At 42.0% G+C, this 11,819-nt stretch overlaps 1 protein-coding gene across 1 annotated transcript in view; it reads left to right on the top strand.

Annotated features, from left to right (window-relative positions):
* Window positions 1-2,249: 2,249 nt before the first annotated feature.
* pkn1a (protein kinase N1a) overlaps window positions 2,250-11,819 on the top strand; it is a 64,818-nt gene continuing 55,248 nt past the window's right edge. Inside the window, exon 1 of the mRNA XM_049571634.1 lies at window positions 2,250-3,082. Coding sequence (XP_049427591.1) covers window positions 3,062-3,082 — 21 coding nt within the window. The 5' untranslated portion in view covers window positions 2,250-3,061. The remainder of the gene's footprint in view (window positions 3,083-11,819) is intronic.

The following is an 11,819-nucleotide window of genomic DNA, read 5'->3' as shown; positions in this document are numbered from 1 at the left end:
AGATAATTTCCATCATGCAAATCAGATTTGCAAACGTGTCCAGTTCAACTTCTTTATCAAATCTACAAAAGACGCTCACTCACGCCAACATCACATCACCTAACCCTGTTATGAGCTTATCTCTCCCTGTGCCTCTGTATTTCTTTCTCTTACACACCAGCACACACAGGCTTTATAACACATTATTACTGTTTCTGTTCAAAAAGATTGACTTCAGCATTAGAGCATTATATTGACAAAAATATTGTCAATTTCAGTTGTTTACACTGTTCTTTGTTCTTGTACTCCAGGATAACCTTGTCTAAGTACCACTATACCACTACAGGACCAGACTGTCTAAGCATTTGGCTCAATTTAAAATAGGAAACATAATAAGAAATGTGTCAAATAATAACTTTTAACTTTTTCAGTTGCACCAACATCAGATCAAAATTTCACCTTGTCTAATACTTTGGCTTATGACCAAATACCTGCAAAATGAATGACATTCCCATCAGCCTCAGCCTGAGCATGCTAACACGTTTAACTAAGATAATGAACATGATGTACATTATCAAAGGAGAAGAAAGGACTAGAGCACACTGATCAATTTACAGCCTTTAATAGCCCAGTGCAAACAAACACAACACTGTGTCCTCATCAGTGTAAATGTGTATACCGTGAGACTTCAATTTAGAGCCTAGTCCCAATTAAACGCCTAGTCCCTTTTACTGGCCCAATTTCGACAAATAAAGGCCTGTCTGTCTGAATTAGAGGCCTGGTCTGGTTGCCAAGCAGTTCATTTTTTTTTTTTTATAGCAGTTCTTCAAATGTACAAAAAAGGTTGGTGGCTACCTCAAATTATGTGTCCGTTCCTCCTGTAGGTTATTCATTCTCCTTTAGTCCGTAAGGGTCACAAGGGTTTTTCATAAAAATGAATCCAAGTTGTGAGTATTGTTTTCATGGGATAAAGCGGTGTTGTGTTGGTATGCCAGGTGCTATAACTCACTCTCTCTCTGGTGCGCTGTCTGTTGGAGCTAGATCAAAGGAATGACTCATACTTAATATATGTCTGAAGACTAACTTTTAAACAAATAATATTCATAATGATTTAATTTGATTGTATTTCCTGATCTCTGCTGAGCAACAGTTTTGTGTGACAGGATTTAAAGGCCTGTCCCATATAGACGCCTATCCCAAATATAGGCCTGTTGATTTCAGTGTTATAAGCAAATAATAGCCGGGGCTATTAATAGAAGTTTTATGGTACCCTCTTAACATCAGAATTATCATTTGATATTCAAATTTTCAACAGCCGTTGGACACATCATGACAGATGCTTCCCTCAGCTAAAAAAAAAAAAAAAAAAAGACCCCAAAAAAACAAACCACCATTTTACGTCTCATTTAAAATTTGGCCAAAAATGAGTCACTTTCCTGATGGATCCGGCAGTATGCCTTTTGGGCAACCTCTTAAATTCGAATATCAGACATAGCCATTCCTTTAAGCTCACAGAAATCCTATTGGCTATCGTAGAAAAAGGTATTGCAATGAGGTGGAACTCCCATTACCTGTTGGATTGTGGCTCTCAGAGGTGAATAGTTGCAAACCTCTAGAGAAAATAACTTAATCACTAAAGAATATATTTATAAAACATGGCAACCTTTTATTAATTATATGGAAAATCTCCCATCCCACATGATTGAATGATTGTCTGCATGTTCTGTCTATTTTCACCACACTAGTATTATAAGAGACCATGCAACTGTGGATTTGACTACCCTATCTCTCAAACCCCATCCACCCATTCTTGTAGTGTATTTAATTTAATTAGTTACATTTTTATTTCCACTGTCATGTGTCAATTTATTTTATTGTCTGTTAATTTATTTTTGAAATGCAAATGTAAAATTGGTGTTCATTGTGTACTCAACTGTGTGCTTTGAAGGGAGGGTCATCCATTTTGTGCCAGTCAGAGATGTATCTGTGGCTTTGGGGAGGATTTTGAGTGCAGGATTTTCACTTTAACATGAGTATTTTTACAATTTAATGTCACTACTTTTACACCATTAGAAAAGATCTGAAAACTTCTTCCTCTGTGTGGCTCTCATTAAGCGTCTGCCTTCCCACGTTCAACAGTTGGTTCATTACAACTTACAGTTGACAACGATAGCCAGCGCAGGTCACATGACACATCCGGGCGCGCCCCCGCCGCCCAGCCCTGGACCAATGAACACCCGGGCGGCATTGCTCGAGCGTCGGGAGCGCGCGGCAGGGTCTGGCGTACAAGTGGTATGAGCAGTTCTCTCGTCAGTTACCCGCTGTTTGACTGTGATGAGCTGTGGTCTTCACCCATCCCGTGCACCCTAGCGAAGACCGCTTTCTTTCTTTTGTATGTGTGCGTTGTTGAGTTAAGCTAGCTGGATATTAAACGGACACAACAGCTTTCTATTGTCCCTCGTTTTGACTGTGTGAGGGGCTCGTGAAGGACTGACAGGCGGCTTTTTGTGTGTGGCATGTGATAAAGACAAGAGACTGAGGCGTGTTCACGGTTCACGGATGTTACCGGGAAAAGAAGAAGAGAGGGAAGAAGGAGCTTTATTTCATTTCATGTCGCCTGTGGATGTGACTTTATCTCCGCTCGGGTTCAGCAGGACATGACGGAGGAGCGCTGCCGGTGGATTTTACAGAGGGTCTTGCTAGCTGTTGAATGGCGAGATGAACAATGACTGTTGAGCTTAACAGTTTAGTTTGGATGCTAATGTCTTTTGTTAAACGTGCAGACAGTGAACGCATTTTTATTTTTGTGAAGTGAGTGCTAACACTGGTAAAACACATCACAGGAAGGATCAATTCAGGCGCGGCCAGGCAAGCCAACAATGCGGATTACCTCTTGACTGTTTGCCTTTGTGTCAATACAGACTGCTTGTATCAAGTTTGAGATACGGCCCTTTTACAATCGTCATTTATTTTCAGTGTCTTTGAAAGGAGACAGTACATTGACGTGAGATACAGGTCCCACATGTGCACAGGTTGTCTGTGAAACTGCAAAGTGGCTGACAACAGAGCAACAGGGACAACGATGGCGAACGACTCTGTGCAAGTAAGTTGAAGTTGCATGTCCTGCAAGCTGCATGCATGGTGTATTTTAACTCGTCTTTATTGACCTCCAACCTTCTTTTCATGAGCAAGATTTTGGGTGGTCCTCTAAATCTTCCTCTTTATGTCAAACCCACCCCAAGTGAACACTTAAAACCAGTGGTTCCCAACCTTTTTTGGGCTTGTGTCCCCATAAAAGGATGCAGTATCTATCTGTGACTCCTTATCACACGACTTTAGTTGTGAGAAGTTCAACCAATTTGCATATCTGAAAGATTATAAATGCCTGAAAAGGTAAAATGGTTCAGTATTTCATAAGCAAAATAATAAGCAGTTATGTGTTACTAATAGTTTTTCCCTTCCTTAATAATCCTGTGAACCCTCACATTTATCTGGGGTCCTCACCCTAAGTTAGGGACCCCTGGTTTAACAAAATGGATAAAAAACAAATCCATTAATGTTAGAGAACTGTGTGTACTGAAATGTAATTTAATCAATATACTTGTACAAAATTACATTACGCTGTCCGATTAACCTCAGTGGGAAGATTCAAGTAGCACCATCATAAGATGCATTAACAGTGCAGCCTGTTAATGCATCTCAAGTGGGTGGGTGTAACACTCCTGATTTGCTCCTAAGACCTTTTTGGTGGGCCTGGGACCCCGCTGTGAGGAACCACCAACCACTCAGTTGAATTGGAAATGGATAGTTAGTGTCTTGTTAATAATGCATGATGGGACACCTTTTGGTTTTGAGAGGGCTTGTGCAGAGAGCTCCAGCAGTGTTCAGTCATCTTGGTGTTGTTCTACTGTATGTAACTCTGACCTGAGCTTTGTGCCTTCAGAGTATTGTGTGTGGAGGTACAGAGAGCAGAGAGGTGCACACAGGCAAAATAGTGGTGTTTGTTGTAAAACAAACCACACTGCATGCACCATTTCCAACTCCCATTAGGCATCACTCATTTATGAAAGCATTAGCAAGCAGAGAGGCTGCTTACTTTGCATTTTGCTTGGGAATAGTTGTGTGTTGAGGTAAAGCACCTACAGTTTCCTGATCTAGCATGTAGGCAATAGGTTAACTTGATCTTTGCTTTGCTTTAAGACTCACTGAGCTCAGAGGAACACTGTCGAGTCAAACATGTACATTTTATTTTAAATTCCTAAGACAGAAAGCATAATTCATACAGTTCACATCAATTCATAATTCATACCACTGAGCCTAATTGAGCATTGTTCCAGTAGAGATTCACCGTGACATTTAAGTCTGAGCAAGTGTCGTGTATCAGTTGACCTGCACAAGTGGGTAGTTTAGAAATACAGGCGGCAGCGCTGCATTGCAGGTGCTAGCACCTGTATAAGCAGGTGTATGTGCACTGCCTGTTTGTTCTGCAATCACACATTCTTGTTTGCATTTTAGGAACTCTGATGTCAGTCAGTTGAGGATGCACTGCAGGCAGTGAAACATGAGACAAGTCAGCATTGATATGCACTATAATCAGAGGTAGCCAAGTGAGAGTCAGGTACACGAGAAAATACAGAAGTGGGACAGCAGTGGGAATCAAGCTGACTAAGATCATGTGGGTTAAAAGGGCTTAGAAGTTCACATTTACAATCAGCGTTCCTCTTATTGTGTATTTGCACATGTGGGTGTGAGAGAGAGTCCCCGACGTCATAAAATGCTGGCTAAATACTAACAGTCCTTGTTTGCCCACTTCTCTTCATCACCCATATTTGGCATTTTGCTCCATTTCAGTATAAACGAGCAAGGTGTGCCATTTATTAATTTATTATGATTTTGATATATTATAGTATTTTATGTTGTGGTACAGGCACATGTGTGAATTGATGTTCTCACAGGAGTTAGAGGAGGTTGCCCTGTGACATAACTGGTAGTCTACCTGTTGCTCAGTCCTATATTCACTTAGTGTGTGCTTCTTTTCATTGTTGGTGGAGATCAGTCATTGTGCGTGGTGTAAGAGTTTTTCCTCAGGCCTGTTCACAGCTTTAGTCCAATATGAAATTCATCTTTTTAATTATTAATTAGTTGACCAGCAGAAAATACATATCTTTAGTTGCAGCCTTATAACATTTGCCTTTGTCATGTCTCCGTACACATGGATGATGTCTCCACTTACTGTTCCTTTATCAGGTTTTCCCCTTTCCAATTAGCTTCAGGAAGTCATGAACTCCAGCATGTGTCAGTAGTAAAATGAGCCACGGTCTGTGTATAATTATGCTGCCTATGTGCAGCATGTTATCTGACTGCTTTTAAAAGCTTTGTGCTGGGTAAGTTTGCCACTTCAACCAGGTTTAATTCTAGCTTTGGTGCCTTAATGTCCCCCGTCTAGACAGCTTAGTTACTAAACAGATGTAGAAGTGCCTTTTCACTCACTCCGTGTCAGAAATCCTCACATTGGAAACAATCAGGGTTTTATAATCTGCTAAATACGGCTAAATTTGGCCATGCCGCATTAGTCGGCCTTCTCCAGTGACTAGTTTGGGAGATGTGTCATGGATTGAATCAGGTGGACACAACACATAATACACATTCATACTCGCATACAACAGCTTGATAATGTTAATCTGCTCACACTATGAAGCAAGCTGATTTCTTTCATGAGACTGACCGACAAAAGGTGGTCGATGAAAGAAGGAGAGCAGAGAAGATAAGATGGAGATGGACAGAGCTTAAAGTCTCCCTTTGATCTTTGACGTACAGCGAGAAACAGGAGAGGGTGCTATGGGTGTCAGTGGCTACTGTGTTGACAATACTGGACACCATTACTCCCCCTTAGTCCACAAAACCTTTTATGCTAGTCTAGAAACAAGAGCAAAGAATTAGTCATCACTCACTCACTGTTTTTGGGTATCTGAGTTTAATTTAGCTATATTCCGAGTAAAGAAGACACTGTGACACTTATGGGATGTTTTTTCCAAGCCCTGGAACCGTAGGCCCCATGTCCACCAAAGCATTTTCCCCCAGCTGAAACGACTGGCGCTCCTCAGGAAACGCCCAGCTGGGAGCATTTGAGAGCGCTTTGGAGACGCAGCGTTTTTTTCAGCTGAGCCTCAGAAAAAAAGGCTTTGCTGGACGTGGCCCCTTAAGGTGTTAAGTCTTGCCTTGAGACCCAGACCCAGCAGGTGGAGTCAGGGGTGAGTGTCTTTGTAGCTGTGTATTTTCGGAATGTTTTAGAGATCTAGATTAGGGATGTCAAAGGTTAACCATTGATCGGTTATATTTTTGACCAGTTGTGCTTTTACTTTATAAAATCAGCACAGTTCCCCTCTAGGTTTTCATTATTGTAGATATAAAGCAGGTACTGGAACTGAACACCCTTCCCATGGTGTGCCAATTGTTTGCCCCCCACAGGAAGAGGATATTAAACAGCCCCAATAGAAGTCTGAACCCAACTGCGTCACACTTCCTGATAAAGGTTAGAGGGGAGACAAGAATGGAATGGAGGGGGGATGTGTCGCTGCTCTGTACAGTACACCGAGGGATCTGTGGTGGTTTCTGCTTGTTTGACATGTTTTGCACGGTGTATGTTCACAGCAAAAGCCCCGACAACTGAGACACACTCCACTGGTTTCGCAGAATGTACATGTGGACAAATGTCCATGTTCACAAATGCACACTCTCCCAAACACAGATATAACAGCTGACACACACACACAGGGTCAGACACTCCAGGGAATGCATAGGAATACTTCCCATAAGCCTCACCATGACGTAAGGAGACAGTTATGTGCACAAAGTAGGCTTTTCTCAGCGCTGCCCTGTGGCCATGTAGGCAGATAGACTCCACAATAATGCACCAAGAAACAGCTGAGCAACTGGAGACTTCAAGAGAGAGAGAGAGCTGATATTCTCATTCATTCTTATGTCAGGCGTCTTGGTTTAATACAAACAATGCAGTCTAACGGGACTCCCTATCATATGACACAATCTCTCACATGGATAATGCTATATTTAGGCTCATGAAACACATGATCGTAGCCTCATATTGGCTCTACCGATTGTGTGCTTTATGTTGTCTGACCCTCAAGGAAGTTATAACATTTTTAAAACAGTTACCATCACTGTGTGATTATTAATCAATACCCTTCCAAATACATCTGGATTTTTGAATTCTTATATGACTATAACCAAAAAGGCTCCCTACATAGCCAGTGCTGCAGGAACAATCTTGTTGTATCTAAGTGTTGGACACAGCTAAGCTACTGTCCTCTGATGGGCTCTATTCAGTTGTCGCCATATGTTGTTCACATTACAGAAGCTCATCTGTGTCCCAGCCAGCAAATCAGTCAGATGGTCAGTTGGTGGCCAGTTTCCTGTGCAGGGCTCAGATGTTAATGGACAACTTTGTGTTGATGTAATGGATGTGTTTGTTTCAAGTTTATTTGTCACTCCAACTATAAAAAAAAAATATGTAAAGGAGGAGGCTGTAAAAATCAACATAACATCAAGTTAAGGCATACAAACCACCACTGAGACGACTTTACCAGCAGTAATCATGATTGAGCAGGGTGGCTAGTTAGCTCCAACCTGGACAACAATAGTTAACCATTAGAGACTAAAGTGTGGGCAGTGGGCGCTATGTTTATGCATGTTAACATGGCTAGCCAGCTGTCTGTCAGCAAAGCCAATAGAAGATATCACAAAAAATTAAAATTTCACCACCTTCAAATGGATAGCGCTTTGAGGTGCCGTAGTAAAGCTCATTGGGTCAATAAAGTGCTGGACTAAAAGGAAAGCCCTCTTGTATTTCATGGCATTTTGCGTTATTTATTGATTTGTTTTTCTTAAAAATCAACCAGTTAGTTAGTGGTAATTGGGTGTTTAAGATATGCAAAGTAAAATGAACTAAAACCAGTATCCCTAGTTCAAACATCTTTCCCTGATACTTTCATTCTCTCATGTAAAATACAGTTGTGCGCACCATTTTTAAGTAAGGGATAGTTTACAGCGAGCAAATTGGGGTCCTGCATAACTGTGTCTGGGTTTATGTTGCAGTAATGGCTTGCTTGCTGCACATTATGCCGCATATTACACGGCTACCTACTAAAGCAATCTATAATTTGACCCAAAATACTGATTTAGAAGGATTTTACTGCTTCCGCTAAGCGGAAGTGCATCCATGGCAGCGGTCTGCTTGGACCATTGCTGCTCTGATAGGAGCAGTTCAGATGGGCAAGGCTTTGCTTGGGCCCGAGGGTGGAGGGTTTAGGGAAGGGGAGGTCTAAAGGGCATTATGCTGATGATGAGGCTCTACAGCCGCAGCAGTACAATAGGTTGTATTGTCTGACACCAGCAGCCCAGATCACATTCAGTTCACTGTGAGTTCATTTTCCTCATCCTGGCTGGAGCATGACCACACTGTTGGTGACCACACCCTCACCAACCAACCAACCAACCAACCAACCCAGCTGCCCACCCTCAGGCTTAGCAGCCCAAGTGTGGCTGCCAGTGTTTGGCTGAGGGTGTATTTAAACCATTTTTGCTCTTCATAGTTGGCCCCAGCAGCTGTACAAGGATTCTGCCTGGATCTTTTGGCTTTAAATCTCTCATTCACATCTCCCTCTGTGCAAACATCCCATAATTCCCATGACCTCATAGTGATGTACCCCTGCATTCCTGCTTCAGATGGACCCCTCCTTCTCCCTAGATAGACATGCACAGGCCAGCAGTACTGAGCTCACACACTGTCATGACATCACCGATCACCCTTGGCCAGTGAAGCCCACCAGCTCTCTGTGAGAGCACTGGGATGGCTGGAAAGAGCGTGGTCAGGAGGATGTGCAGGAGCAAGTAGGTCAGGGTGGGTCACTCAGCCAGAACAGAAATGTAACGGACGCTTTACTCCTCTGTTTTTCCATCCTGTGAGGCAGAATAGTTTACAGATGCTAAAGTTGTGACTTCATGTCTGCATCAGTATAAATTTGACACCGCGCCTTTTTTTTTATGTTTTAAGTCTTTGAAGTTTCATTATATAACTGCAGTAATTCCTCACTTTCCCTCTCACATGGGTTGTCAACACCAGCAGCCTTGCACTCTAACATACCTTGACCCTTGACCCCTCCTCATTATGGCAGTGCCCAGGGCCCCTGGGCCACACGTATTGATCTCAGCCCCACCGCTCAGCACTGTCATGCTGTTAAACAGACGCAAACAAACAGCTCGGTTAACTATCTCTGGAGCTGCTAGAAGATTTTTGCATAAATTGACATCTGTAAATGTGTGTTTAGAAAAGCAGAAAGAGTGTTTACAGTGTAGATATAGTGTTCCCTTTTTTTATACTAGAAAATTAGACAGGATGGAGAATTTATTAAATGGACAGTTGTTGTTCTGGTGAACCCCCCACCAAAAAACAAAATAGTTCAGTCTTCCTGGAATTATTGTGCATGTAAAAGCCCACATTAGGCTCTCACATGCTTTAACTTGTTGCATTAAAAGTCTAAAGTTGTTGTTTTTTTGTTTTTTTTTCCAGTCGAAATAAATCAACAGAGAGCATTATGTTGTAATCTCTGGGAGGGTTTTCACTTTGGGGAAATGAACTCTTCACCTATTAGGACAAGATATTTGAGGACATCTAAGCTGATGTAATGTTAGAGCTCTGGTGACATTTACTGGAGAAATAATCTGGAAACAGTATGTTTTAACAGGGATTTTGTGTAAAGTATCTGCACTTACATCTGTATTTCATTGCTTTGTCAGGGTGCTGATGAACCATATGTGCAGGACTCGGCCAATAAACTCCCCTTGTAGCTTAATGTAGTTTTAAAGTCCACCTCCCACCCTGCCATCCCTTAAGTGTACAATGTTCTTATCCTTTCTCACACATAATGGTGATTCATGCATGGTGATTTCCCCCACAGCAGGGGGTCGGCTGGTAAACAGTGCCTTAACAAAGCAATATCGGCCAGAGTAATGGGATAAACTAAGCATGGTTCCCCAGAGCTCACACACTGCAATGAGAAAGCACAATCACTGACATGTGTGAACCTCATCAGACAGTTAGGAGGATCAAAATTATTTCTTTCTGACCATGTGAATGGTAATAAGCAATCATTTTAGGGGTGGGGGGGTGGGGGTGGGGGGGGTGTTATCTTTCTTGCCATGTCGCCAAGGATTCAGACAGAATTTGAATACATTTTCTTGCCTTGCAGGCTATGAGGACATGCCAAAAGTAGTCTGTTCCCAGGTTATACCAACCTCACTGTTATAGAAAGCCCTTGGTGGACCTGGCAGACATAGCATGATTTGACATAAACATGTGGTCTTGGACCAAAAAAAGTTGTCTGGGTAAATTCTGTAGTGTTAAATGAACCTCTACAGTCTCCAGTGACTCCATATAAAAAGCGGAGTTTCCCCAGGCCATATTTTGGGCTCCAAAGAATTCTGTCATTTTTGGACCTAACCATGTTAAGATGGTGGTGGTTTGAAGGATGCTGTGTCATCAGCAGCTGTGACCACACAAGAGGCTGAAACTTGCATATGGTAGATGACAAGATATGCGTGTCAGCATAATGCTGCAACACACATCATCTGGTTATGAAGTACATACATCAGATAATCAAAGTCACACAATCTGTATCCTGCTGAAGTCAGGCCTGTCAAGCCAGTGAGTACAGAGCTAGTCACTAGGCTGACGACTTGCTTCAGCTTTGGTTGCCAAGGCTGGTGAAATGGCTGCCAGTTTTCTTTTTTATGTTTATAATTAAGGTAATAGTGGTCCTGTTTAGTTGTACACATGTTTTTAACGACAGCATTAGTCAGTGAAGGGGTGGAAATAGACCAAAAATTGCATGGTTGTTCTTTTTATACTACACTGTCTGTCTGCATTTAAAACCGGTTTACACATTTTTCAGTGCATACAGCTCATACTCCCGATCTTTTCAGGCATTTGGGCTGCCATGCAGACTCTTGGTAACATGTTCAAATTACATCATTTATGCCACACTCACCCTCACAGATTCATGAATGTAGAAAGTAGAAAGAAGAGAAAATAGAGTTGAATACTAATGTAACCATACTAAATTGATTTTGTCTATCCATCCATCATCCTCTTATTCGGAGCTGGGTCATGGGGGCAGCAGCCTGAGCAAGGTACTCCAGACATCCCTCTTCCCAGCAACGCTTTTTATCTCCTCCTGGGGGAATCCGAGGCGTTCCAAAGCCAGATGAGATATATAATCCCTACAGCATGTTCTGGGTCTGCCCTGGGGCCGCCTACCAGTTGGATGTACCCAAAAAAAAAAAACGCTATTAAGAGGTGCCCAGGAGACATCCTGATAAGATGCCACAACCACCTCAACTGGCTCCTTTCAACCTGAAGGACCAGCGGCTGATTGAATTGTGAATCTTTAAAGTAATGTTAAGTAATAAGGATGTGTAAATGTGGCCAGGTGGCTTGTTTTTGGGAATATTCTAAATAGTTTAGTAATGTTAATGTTAATAATGTTTTTTCAAGAAAGCTAGATTTGCTTTGTTAATGTTCAGCAGTATGTTGCTCACTGAATAGCCCAACCGATACTGGATTTTTGAGGCTTATTTTGATATTTGATCATTCAAAGGAATACTTAACCCCCCAAATCACCATTTGCATGTCAGTTACTCACACCGTGTTAAGTTGAATTGCTGAAGATAACTTTGTTTTTCTTGTATGCTTAAGGCAAACGAAGAGTCCAAAGATGGAGAAAATTCTTGATGAACTGAAGTCATAGGGATCTGGGTTTAACAAT

The sequence above is a fragment of the Epinephelus fuscoguttatus genome, linkage group LG3 (genome assembly GCF_011397635.1).
Source record: "Epinephelus fuscoguttatus linkage group LG3, E.fuscoguttatus.final_Chr_v1".
NCBI classification, from domain to species: domain Eukaryota; kingdom Metazoa; phylum Chordata; class Actinopteri; order Perciformes; family Serranidae; genus Epinephelus; species Epinephelus fuscoguttatus.
This window is presented reverse-complemented; position numbering and strand designations above follow the sequence as displayed.